The sequence below is a fragment of the Pan troglodytes genome, chromosome 6 (genome assembly GCF_028858775.2).
Source record: "Pan troglodytes isolate AG18354 chromosome 6, NHGRI_mPanTro3-v2.0_pri, whole genome shotgun sequence".
Taxonomy (NCBI): domain Eukaryota; kingdom Metazoa; phylum Chordata; class Mammalia; order Primates; family Hominidae; genus Pan; species Pan troglodytes.
This window is the reverse complement of record NC_072404.2, coordinates 73,274,625-73,286,113: the sequence shown is the minus strand read 5'-3', so window position 1 is coordinate 73,286,113 and position 11,489 is coordinate 73,274,625. Positions and strand designations below refer to the sequence as shown.

Sequence of the window (11,489 nt, the reverse complement as noted above, 5' to 3'; positions counted from 1 at the left end):
GGCCCTACTGCGTCCTCAGAGCAGGAGGGTGCAGCGACACGGCAGGCACTGGGTAAATGCCCCATGGTAGGGGTGTGTGAGCGGCGTCGGGGTGGGGCTGCTGTGAGGGGCAGCTCCTGTGGGCAGCTCCTCTTGTGGCTGGGGCGGAGCTGGGGGCACCCGGAGTTGGGGCGGGAGAGACGGGACTCAGGACTTAGAGGGAGCGGAAGGGGGCGGGGCTGGGAAGGGAGGTGGGGCGGGGAGCTGGGGGAGCGGGTGGGATGGCGCTGTGTGGGGCCAAGCTGAGTCGGGGGGTGGGATGCAGCTGGGCGTGGCTGAGTGGGGGCGGAGCTGAGTGGGGGGCAGGATGCAGCTGGGCCACTCATTGTAGGAATTGCTGGAAGGGGCTGGTGGAGCAGGTCTGGTTGTGGGAGTCGGGTGGTGGCAGTGGGCGGGGCCGGCGGTGATGGGAGGGGCCTGTGGGTGGGGGCAGGGCCGGTGGTGGAGGGCGGGGCCGGCGGGGAGGGGTCTGTGTGTGGGCGGGGCTGGGGCGGGGCGGGGCGGTGCAGGGAGCTGGGCGGATCGGGCCCCCGGCCCACTTTGCACGCTCCCCAGGCACGGCGGGCGTGATGATCTCTCTGAGCCGCATCCTCACGAAGCTACTGCTGCCCGACGAGTGCGCCAGCACGCTCATCTTCTTCCTGGTGTCGGTGGCGCTGGAGCTGCTGTGCTTCCTGCTGCACCTGTTAGTGCGGCGCAGCCGCTTCGTGCTCTTCTATACCACACGGCCGCGCGACAGCCGCTGGGGCAGGCCAGGCCCGGGCAGGGGCTCTGGCTACCGCGTGCACCACGACGTTGTCGCCGGGGACGTCCACTTCGTAAGTGCGCACCGCCCACCTCCGTTCCCTCCACTGTCCCCACCGCGACGTCGGGAAGTACCTGGGGCCCAGCTCCTCCCCTGCATCCCAGGCTGCGGCCTTCTGCTGTGGTGGAGAATCCTTCCCGCCAGCCCCCTTTATTCTGTGGACTCAGGTGTGGGTTCTTAGTGGCACCCCACGTCTCGTGGCCTAAGGTCCCACTCCACCCGCATCTGTGGTCCGGGGATCTGCCCAGCTGCTGTGTCCCACGGCGTGGGGCGTGCATGGCCCCTGTCCTCAGTGACACCCCACATGATGTCCACTAAAGTTTCCATCCCTGGGACAGCCCACGTTCGTTCTGAGGGTCTCAGCCCTCCTGGCTGCGCCAACCCACGTTGGAGAGTCCTCCTGCAGACTCAGCCTGGCAGCAAACTCTCTAGGAAGCTCACACCCTTTCTCCCTAGACACGGGACGCCAGGAGGGAAGTCAGGGCTCAGGGATAACCCTGGGTTCCCTGAGGGGGTTTGGCGGGGCCCCCAGAATTTCCCACAGAAGTCACCACCCAGGAAAGGGAGTGGTCTCCCAGGTGGGGATAGGCAGGCGGAGAGGGAGGGCCAGGGGCTTGGTTCTGTGGCCCCCGGCTCTGCTGGGCTTCCCTGTCACAGCACAGAGGCACTGCCCCTACGGGGTCCCCAGCACAGACAGCCCCTGCAGGGAGGTGCCCTATCCCACCATCCCTGGGCAGGCAGCCGTCCTTGGGGGGCTGGGGTGCCCTCTTGTGGCAGCAGTGCTGCACAGCCCCCCAGGCTCAGGGCCCGCAGCTGTACAGGCTTGGGGACACCTGCAGGGTGAGGTCAGGAGTGCCAGGCCATGCAGAGGCGGGTCGAGGGAGCCATTGGTCCTCATTCCTGAGGGTCCGGAACCAGAACGGTCATGCAGGTCTTGATCCAGTGAGTCACCTGGGCACTTGGCTGGGGACACTGAAGTAAGCCAGAAACATCATCCCCAGGGAAGCCCCCAGACCCAGAGAGGGGCCCAGGATGGAAGGGGACAAGCCAGGGCAGGGGTGTGTCCCTCTCATGGTCAGGGAGGTTCCCTGAAGGACGTTTGGGCTAAGACCTGACCCACAGGAAGGGTGTTGGGGCAGAGGGAAAAGTGTGTGCAGTGGCTCAGAGGCTGGGAGGAGCTCCGTTGGGTTTGGAGGAGGGGAGAAGCAAAGGGGTCACGGGGGACTAGATGCTCTTGTTGGTTTGGTCAGAAGCTGGTAGAGGGTTCACAGGAGTGATGAAATGGAATTTGCTGCATCAGAAGTGTGAGAGAGAGCCAGGCCCAGTGGCTCACAGCTGCAATCCCAGCTATACAGGAGGCCAAGCTGGGAGGATCGCTTGAGCCCAAGAGTTTGAGATCAGCCTGGGCAACATAGCAAGACCCTGTGTCTACAAAAAAGAAAACGGCAAAAAAATTGGCCTGGGTGATGGCACATGGCTGTAGTCCCCACTACTTGGGAGGCTGAGGTGGGAGGATTGCCTGAGCCCAGAAAGTGGAGGCTGCAGTGAGCTGTGACTGCACCACTGCACTCCAGCCTGGGCAACAGAGCAAGACCCTCTCTCTAAAACAAAAAAGAAATGTGAAGTGAGAGACCTTGATAAATTGGGGGAGGGGTGTCTGAACACAGTAGGCACCACCTGAATGTCAGCACCAGCCCCAGTGCGGCTCTTCTTCTGATTGGGCCTGGATTCCTGGCCCGTGTCTCCTGTCCTCCCCTCCACTCCAACCCCATCCCACTCCGTCCTCCCTCCAGGAGCACCCAGCCCCGGCCCTGGCCCCCGACGGGTCCCCAAAGGACAGCCCAGCCCACGAGGTGACCAGCAGCAGCGGGGCCTACATGCGCTTTCATGTGCCATGGCCAAGGGTCCAGCGCAGCTGGCCCACCTTCAGAGGTGAGTGCGGGGGGGTCCCTCTGCAGCCCTGGCGCTGGCACCCAGGCAGGGGGTGAGGGGGTGGGGGAGGCAGGCAGGGGCCCTCGTGGGTGCTGCCTCTGACCCCCGCCCGCCACCCCCCAGCCCTGTTTCTGCATCACTACGTGGTGGCGTGGGTGATCTGGGCCGACATGCTCCCCATCGCCGTGACCTACTTCATGACGCTGTGCCTGTTCCCCGGCCTCGAGTCTGAGATCCGCCACTGCATCCTGGGCGAGTGGCTGCCCATCCTCATCATGGCTGTGTTCAACCTGTCAGACTTCGTGGGTAAGGTGGGCTGCCTGCCCTGCCCGGTGTCGGGGGACACCATGGGGTGGGGGTGACGGGGAGGCCCTGGCCCATCTGGGAAGGGTTCTGAGTGAAGGATGCATGTGGCTCCCAGGTGGAAAGGGCAAGAGCCATGCAGTGGCACCATCCCGGACAGTGTCCTCTGGAGGGCGGCCCCGGCCTGATCCCACTGGGGCACTCTGGAGTGTCAGCTGCATCTCAGAGGACAGGCGTGGCCCTCACCCTCTCGCCTCACGGTCACAGGTCCCCCGGGGATCAGCACAGGAGGATGCCCCAGACGGGACCCAGAGATGGCAGGGACACTCAGAAATGGCTCAAAGAAATGGCCAGGTGCAGTGGCTTATGCCTGTAATCCCAGCACTTTGGGAGGCCAGAGATGGGTAGATCACTTGAGGCCAGGAGTTCGAGACCAGCCTTGCCAAGGTGGTGAAACCCCGTGTCTACTGAAAATACAAAAATTAAATGGAAGTGGTGGAGTGTGCTTGTAGTCCCAGCTACTCGGGAAGCTGAGGCAGGAGAATCGCTTGAACCCAGGAGGTGGAGGGTGTAGTGAGCCGAGATCGTGCCACTGCACTCCAGCCTGGGTGACAGCACGAGACTCTGTCTCAAAAAACAAGCAAGCAAACAAAAAAAATCACTCAGCCAGCCATGGTGGTGAGTGCCTATGGTCCCAGCTACTCGGGAGGCTGAGGTGGGAGGATGGCTTGAGCCCAGGAGTTTGAGGCTGCAGTGAGCCACAATCGTGTCACTGCACTCCAGCTTGGGGGATAGACCGATACCCTGACTCTAAGGGAAAAAAATGTAAGTGGAATTTGGGGGGTTTTAGAGGGGTGATCTGGAGAAGGGCAGGGGTGCAGGCTGAGCTGGACACACCCAGGAGTGTTTAGGGATGGGGATGTGGCTGGAGGCTGTCGGGGGTGTGAGGGGAGTGGGGCTGTGGCCGGGACAGGGCGCCCACGTGCCTGGCTCGCTGCAGATCCTGGCAGCCCTGCCCGTGGACTGGCAGGGCACCCACCTGCTGGCCTGCTCCTGCCTGCGTGTGGTCTTCATCCCCCTCTTCATCCTGTGCGTCTACCCCAGCGGCATGCCCGCCCTCCGCCACCCCGCCTGGCCCTGCATTTTCTCACTGCTCATGGTCATCAGCAACGGCTACTTTGGCAGCGTGCCCATGATCCTGGCGGCAGGCAAAGTGAGCCCCAAGCAGCGGGAGCTGGCAGGTGAGGCCCGCGGGACATGGGGGTGGGGGCGTCCTCCCAGCAGCGCAACTCCCCCCTCGCGAGGAAACCCAGGCCAGACCGCAAGAAGGTGCATTTGGGCTCCGGAGGTTCAGAACAGTCAATGTCTGGGAGGCCGTAGGTGTGGGGACATTCTCAGCCACTTCATTCACTCATTTATTCGTTCGTTCATCCCACAACTACTTGGTGAGCCCCTCCTGTGGACCAAGTGCTTTTCAAGGCACTGGGGCCATAGTGGCGACAAAACGGCGCTCCCCGTGCTGTGGGACTGACTGTCCAGATGTGGAGGCAGCCCAGGCTGGGCACAGTGGCTCGTACCTGCAATCCCAGCACTTTGGAAGGGCAAAGTGGGCGGATCACTTGAGCCCAGGAGTTAAAGACCGGCCTGGGCAACACAGTGAGAGCCTCTCCTCTCTACAAAAATGTTTAAAAAATTAGCTGGATATGGTAGCATGTGCCTGTGGTCCCAGCTACTCGGGAGGCTGAGATGGGAGGATCACTTGAGCCCAGGAGTTTGAGGTTGCAGCTGTGATCACGCCACTGCACTCCAGCCTGGGTGACAGAGCAAGATCCTGTCTGAAAAAAAAAAAAGATCCCAGATCGGCGTGACTGGTTGAATGGCAGTAAGTCCTATGGGGAAAAATAAAGCAAAGAAACAGGAGTGATGGGATGGGAGAGTCAGGCTCAGGAGCCAGCAGTGTAAATGGAGCAATCTGGGAAGACCTCACTGAGGAGTTGACTTTTGAGCAAAGACCTGGAGGAGGTAGCAAGGGAGACAGCCACGTGAGGATGCAAGGGAAAGGCATCCAGGAAGAGGGAACAGCATGTGCAAAGATCCTGTGGCACTGAGGCCAGGGGATGGAGCAGAAGGGGAACGGGGTTTGATGGTTGATAAAGCATCCCTCCAGCTGCCATGGGCATGGAGGTGAGTGAGGAGCTACTTCACCAGTCCAGGCCCTTGAGAACGGGGCTCAGACCCGGAGGAGGTTGACGTGGCACTGGGAGGTGCCGGATTCCAGGTCTTGTTTGGACGGCAGCCCACAGGACTGGCTGGCTGATGGGTTGAGAGGTAGGGTGTGAGAGAGGGAAGGGGGCTCCAGGTTTGGTGTCCACTGCTCAAGGCAAGAAGGCTGGCCCTGGCACAGACTGGGATGGGAAGGGGCCTCGCGGGGAGGGGTTGGGGTTGGGTTTGGGACTTGGTACGTTCGAGGTGCCCATCGGACATCCCAAATTGTCCCTGATAGGGAGGAAGCCGTAGGTCGGAGAGTGGAGATTTTTTTTTCTTTTTAGATGGAGTCTTGCTCTGTTCCCCAGGCTGGAGTGCAGTGGCACGATCTCAGCTCACTGCAACCTCTGCCTCACAGGTTCAAGCAATTCTCATGCCTCAGCCTCCTGAGTAGCTGGGATTATGGATGCCCACCACCATACCTGGCTAATTTTTGTATTTTTAGTAGAGGTGAGAGTTCACCATCTTGGCCAGGCTGGTCTCGAACTCCTAACCTCAGGTGATCTGCCTGCCTCAGCCTCCCAAAGTGCTGGGATTACAGGTGTGAGCCACCATACCTGGTTGAGACTGGAGATTAAAACGGGGAGGGTTGGGGCCAGGCACACTGGCTCAGGACAGTGTTTTGGGAGGCCAAGGTAGGACTATCGCTTGGGACCAGCCTGGGCAGTATAGCAAGACCGAGTCTCTACAAAAATTTTTTTTATGTTAGCCAGGCGTGGTGGTGCATGCCTGTGGTCCCAGGTACTCGGGAGGCTGAGGTGGGAGGATCGCGTGAGCCCAGGAGGTCAAGGCTGCAGGAAGCTATGGTTGTACCACTGCACTCCAGTCTGGGCAACAGAGCAAGACCTTGTCTTTAAATTTTAAAAATGGGGGCTTGGGGGACTCAGAGAAGCAGGCAAGGCCTGGAGTGCATAGCAGATGGCCACGGGAAGAAGAAATGAGGAAGGACAGGATCCGGAAAGGGTGCTCCCAGGAGGAGCAATGGGGCAGCGGGTCCTGGAGGGGCGGCACGGTTCATGCGGGTGTCACCGCACCTCACACTGGAGCAGCCATGGCCACCAGGTGGCTGCCCTGGCCCTGCTCCCCTCAGGCTAGTGTTGTCCACAGGGAACACCATGACCGTGTCCTACATGTCAGGGCTGACACTGGGGTCCGCCGTGGCCTACTGCACCTACAGCCTCACCCGCGATGCCCATGGCAGCTGCCTGCACGCCTCCACCGCCAATGGCTCCATCCTCGCAGGCCTCTGAGCCAGCCCCGCCCACTGCCAGGGACGCCGAGGGCCTGACCAGGGGCCCCGAGGCCTGAGGGCCCCTCCCCTGCCCTCACCTCAGTGCCTGCGGGGCCCTGAGCCTCCCCCTGTGCCAGCAGCACCACTCCCTCAGGGTCCAGCCATCCCCGACCCTGGACTGAAGTTCTGCAAAGTCCTTCGAGGACCTGAACACGTTACTGCGACCCGGGGCTCTGGCCAGCACTGCGTTCTGTGTTTGGTCTCATACCTGCGTCTACCTTCCATCTGTGTCCAGCAGCCCCAGCTCCAGCCCAGCTAGCACTCTGCAGGGTCACACGCACCGTGTCCCCACCCAGGACAGCGGACAGCCGCCAGAGTGTGCGCGCCCAGTGACTGCACCTCGGCCCTCATCACCCGCTGGCACTGATCGGGGCACCACCTGGCCCAGCCTCCACCAGGGACCCATCCTCATGAACCCTGGAGCCCTGAGAGGAGACGGGCAGCCCCCCACCTTGTCACCCTCAGGGCTTCCCCTTCTGTCTTCATTCTTAGAGACTGCTTCTGCCAAACAAAACGTGTTAGCCATGAAGGAGCCAGAGCCCTGGGTCCGAATGGACCCACCTGCGGTCTGCGTCAGCCTCTGGGAAACCACAGCGGTGATGCCAGCTGGGCACGTCAGGACTTCCCCACACAGCCACGCGATGCCACAGGTCAGGAGGCTGTGCCTGACTAGGGAGCCCTCCCATTGCCTTCCTGGCCCGGGATAGAAGAGGGGAGGTAAGTCTGGGGGCTACGAAGCTGGGCCCCCACACCCTGGCTGAAGTCGGCTTGACCTAGGTCTTGACCCTCATCCAGCAAGGGACCCGACAGACCCAAGGGTCCCTAGAACGTAGGGAGGGGCTGGGGGTCACTCCAGCCCAGGCCTCCCAGAACACCAGGCCCGTGTGGGTGGCACCCTGAGGTCAGGGGATCCTAAAGGTGTCCTTCCAGAGATGGCGTTTCCAGAGGGAGGACCGCCCACCCTTCCAGATCCCCGGCCCTGGCTGTGACTGCCCTGTTTCACCCCTGCTGTGTCCCATCACCCGTCTGTCCACTAACTGTACCGCACTGGCCATTAAAAGATGAAGGCAGACCACTGCACCGCCGCCTGCAAGCAGAGTTTGTGCGTGGACGGGGGCTGGGACTGCCATCTCGGGATCCCGGTGGAACTTGGGCCGCCCCGCATAAGCCGGTCCTCAGTCTTCCCATCTGTGAGGTGGGCCGGGTGGATCAGGGAGCAGGAGGGTGTCCTCACACCGGGTAGGCTTGGTTTGTGGGCAGGGCTGGGTGGTGGGGTGAGAGCTGGGAGCACTTGGGGTTTGTCGCTCACCTTGATGACCCCCCCAGTCTTCGTGAGGATCAGGGAGGATGGCCGCATGCAGCCCATTTGAAGGGGAAACGAAGCGGGCGCGGCTTGGCCCCTGCCCCTCGGGGACTGCACTGCATCCTAGGAGTGAGAGCCTCCTGGCCTCGAGCCTCATCCCTTTTGCTGATTTGTGCAATTTGGACAAAATCCTGCACTGTTCTGTGCCTCATTTCTTTCTTTCTTTCTTTTTTTTTTTTTTGAGACTGAGTCTTGCTCTTGTCGCCCAGGCTGGAGTGCCGTGGCACGATCTTGGCTCACTGCAACCTCCGCCTCCCAGGTTCAAGCGATTCTCCTGCCTCAGCCTCTCAAGTAGCTGGGATTACAGGTACGCACCACCATACCTGGCTAATTTTTCTTGTAGAGACCGGGTTTCACCATGTTGGCCATGCTGGTCTCGAACTCCTGACCTCAAGTGATCCACCTGCCTCATCCTCCCAAAGTGTTGGGATTACAGGTGTGAGCCACTGCACCCGGCCTGTGCCTCATTTTTGTATTTTCTTTCTTTACGAGACAGGCTCTTGCTCTGTCACGGAGGCTGGAGTGCAGTGGTGCCATCATAGCTCACTGCAGCCTCCACCTCCTGGGCTCCGGTGATCCTCCCACCTCAGCCTCCCAAATAGCTGTGAATACAGGCGCGTGCCACCACGCCTGGCTAGATTCTTTTATTTTGTGTAGAGATGGGGTCTTGCTGTTGCCCAGACTGGTCTCAAAGTCTGGGCCTCAAGTGTTCCCCCTGCCTTGGCCTCCCAAAGTGCCAGGATTACAGGTATGAGTCACTGCGCCCGGCCTGTTCTGTCCTTAGCTTCTCCAAGGAATGGGGCTGGTCCAGGTTTTGATGTGGGTCCCTTAAAGGAGGGCACGAGGGCCACCTGTGCTGTAGCGGGCATCCTCCCGTGGGCCCAGGTGGGCAGCCACTTGGGCCAAGACTGCGCCAGGTGACACCAGAGCGTTTCCCAGAGCCCACGCCGGGCCCTTCCCTTGCCCGAGGCCGGCTGGCTGCCCTCCCTGGGTTACCCTCTTTGCAAAGCCCCGAATATCCTCTGCAGGCCACCCACACTAACCAGGTCGGTCACTGGGCAGCCAGACCCCCACCTATAGCTTCCCTAGGCCCCAGTGCAGAGATGCCATCCACCCCCATCTAGGTGAGGGCTTGGGGCCACTCTTAGCATTAGTATCATTTTCTTCTAGTATCATTTTGTGGTAGGCATGGCTGGGAATGTGCAGCTTTGCCTTTTTTTTTTTTTTTTTTTTGAGGAGTTTCGCTTTTGTTGCCCAGGCTGGAGTGCAATGGCTCGATTTCAGCTCACTGCAACCTCTGCCTCCCGGGTTCAAGCGATTCTCCTGCCTCAGCCTCCCGAGTAGCTAGGATTACAGGCATGTGCCACCATTCCCGGCTAATTTTGTGCTTTTAGTAGAGACGGGGTCTCTCCGTGTTGGTCAGGCTGGTCTTGAACTCCCGACCTCAGGTGATCCACCTGCCTCAGCCTCCCAAAGTGCTGGGATTACGGGCGTGAGCCACCATGCCTGGCATTGTTTTTTTGAGATGGAATCTCGTTCTGTCACCCCAGCTGGAGGGCAGTGGCACGATCTCAGGTCACTGTAACCTCTACCGTGGGTTCAAGCGATTCTCCTGCCTCAGCCTCCCAAGTAGCTGGGATTACAGGCACGCTCCACCACACCCGGCTAATTTTTTTGTATTTTTAGTAGAGATGGGGTTTCACCATATTGGCCCGGCTGGTCTCGAACTCCTGACCTCAAGTGATCCGCCTGCCTTGGCCTCCAACAGTGCTGGGATTATAGGCGTCAGCTACCACGCCCAGCCAACTTTTAAATTTTTTCTCATGTAAATTTGTTCAATTTCTTTTTTTTTTTTTTTTTTTTGAGACAATCTCTGTCACCCCCAGGCCAGAGTGCAGTGGTGCAATCTCAACTCACTGCAACCTCCACCTGGCGGGTCCCAGTGATTCTCCCACCTCAGCCTCCCGAGTAGCTAGGATTACAGGTGTGGGCCACCACACCCGGCTAATTTTTGTATTTTTAGTAGAGACAGGGTTTCACCACATTGCTCAGGCTGGTCTCGAACTCCTGGCCTGAAGTGATCCTCCCGCCTCGGCCTCCTAAAGTGCTGGGATTACAGGTGTGAGCCACCGTGCCCGGCCGATTAGCTCATTTAGATGGCTGCATGTGGTCACTGCCCCTGCACGCGTGGCACCCAACTTCCAGTTGAATCCTGCTTCTTGGTGCCCTGATATGGCAGAATGCCCCCCAGACACCACCCCTACTCCAGCCCCTGAAATAAACCACTCCAGACAATTTTATTTTTCCAATTAAATCTTTTCTTTTTTTTAATGAAAAAAGATCACACAGAATTTGCCAACAAACAAAATTTCAAAAGAAACATAAAAAAAAAACCCAATAATTCCCCCAAAAAACAAACCCAAAGTCTGGCTTTTCCTTCCCTCAAGATTGTCTGGTCGAGGCCTTGGTTTCCCTGGAAGGCTTGGGGCCTGGTTAAGTGCTTTCTGGGGCCCAAGCAGGGACCCTGGGCTCGGGCCGGCTCCTGCCTCTCCCTAACACTTCTCTATCCTGGGGGGTGAGTACAGTACACTTGGCGGGGTGGGCGGGGGGTGTGCTGGAGACCGGGAGGCCGGTGAAGCCGTGCTAGACACTACAATCTAACAGGAAATAAAAAATAATATTCTGCACGTCAGAATGTGTGTTTTTTTAATAATTCCATAGCTATTTTTCACAGTTTTAAAAAGTTTATATACATTTATATATATTTATCTTTATATATATAATTAAAAAGTTGACTCCATTTAAAGGCTTATGATACAGGGGCGGGGCGAGTCTCTTGGTACAATAAAACTGTACAGGTTAAGAAGTGCCACCTCCCTCCTGGGTGGGGAGGGGCCGGGCGTGGCCGGGCGAGGGTTTCAGCACCATTGGGGTTTTCTGGAGTGTGAGGGTTTGGACCAGGGTGGGCCTGTGCCGGGCCCTCTCCACCTGGTGCCTTGATGCTCCGGGCTGCAACCCCCACCTGGCTCTGTTCCCCAAGTCTAGGCCCTCCCGAGAGGGTGGGGGCAGGGCCCCTGGCACAGTCAGGTAGGCCAGCTGGCATCGGGCTGCCCCATCCCATGCACGGTGGGAGGCCTTGGGGTGGGCTCCGTGCTAAGGGTGCCCAGGAAGCCCAGAGTGAGCGTCAGTTTGGTTCCTTAGAAGCGCCCCTCCCCACCGAATCCCCAGTCTGCATGGGCCTGGGGGCACCCGGGCCCCCACGCAGCAGCAGCCTGGAGGGCCGGCCTGGCCAAGTGCTTGCAACGTGCTGGGCAGGAAGGGCCAGTCCCGGCCGAGGCTGCCCTGAGGGGGACGGCAGGGCCGTACCCTGATAGCTAAGAGGGGCCCCTGTCCTGGGGCCACTGAGGGGTTGGAAGGTGGGACTGGAGGCATGTGCACATGTGTGCACACATGTGTATGCACACCGGCACAGACATGCACACACACGCTCA

At 59.6% G+C, this 11,489-nt stretch overlaps 1 protein-coding gene across 1 annotated transcript; it reads left to right on the top strand.

Moving 5' to 3' along the window:
- Positions 1-540: 540 nt before the first annotated feature.
- LOC736588 (equilibrative nucleoside transporter 4-like) lies at positions 541-6,683 on the top strand. The gene is made up of 5 exons (XM_016946091.4): positions 541-857; positions 2,638-2,776; positions 2,900-3,087; positions 4,080-4,320; positions 6,452-6,683. The coding sequence occupies exons 1-5, from the start codon at positions 609-611 to the stop codon at positions 6,592-6,594; spliced, it is 960 nt and encodes a 319-aa protein (XP_016801580.3). The 5' UTR covers positions 541-608; the 3' UTR covers positions 6,595-6,683.
- The last annotated feature ends 4,806 nt before the right edge of the window (positions 6,684-11,489 follow it).

Excerpts from the sequence above, each read along its gene's own strand:
- LOC736588 (XM_016946091.4), top strand. The coding sequence starts at position 609 with ATGATCTCTCTGAGCCGCATCCTCACGAAGCTACTGCTGCCCGACGAG. Across the intron at positions 858-2,637 it reads TCGCCGGGGACGTCCACTTC|GAGCACCCAGCCCCGGCCCT; the intron begins GTAAGTGCGCAC and ends TCCTCCCTCCAG. Across the intron at positions 4,321-6,451 it reads CAAGCAGCGGGAGCTGGCAG|GGAACACCATGACCGTGTCC; the intron begins GTGAGGCCCGCG and ends TGTTGTCCACAG.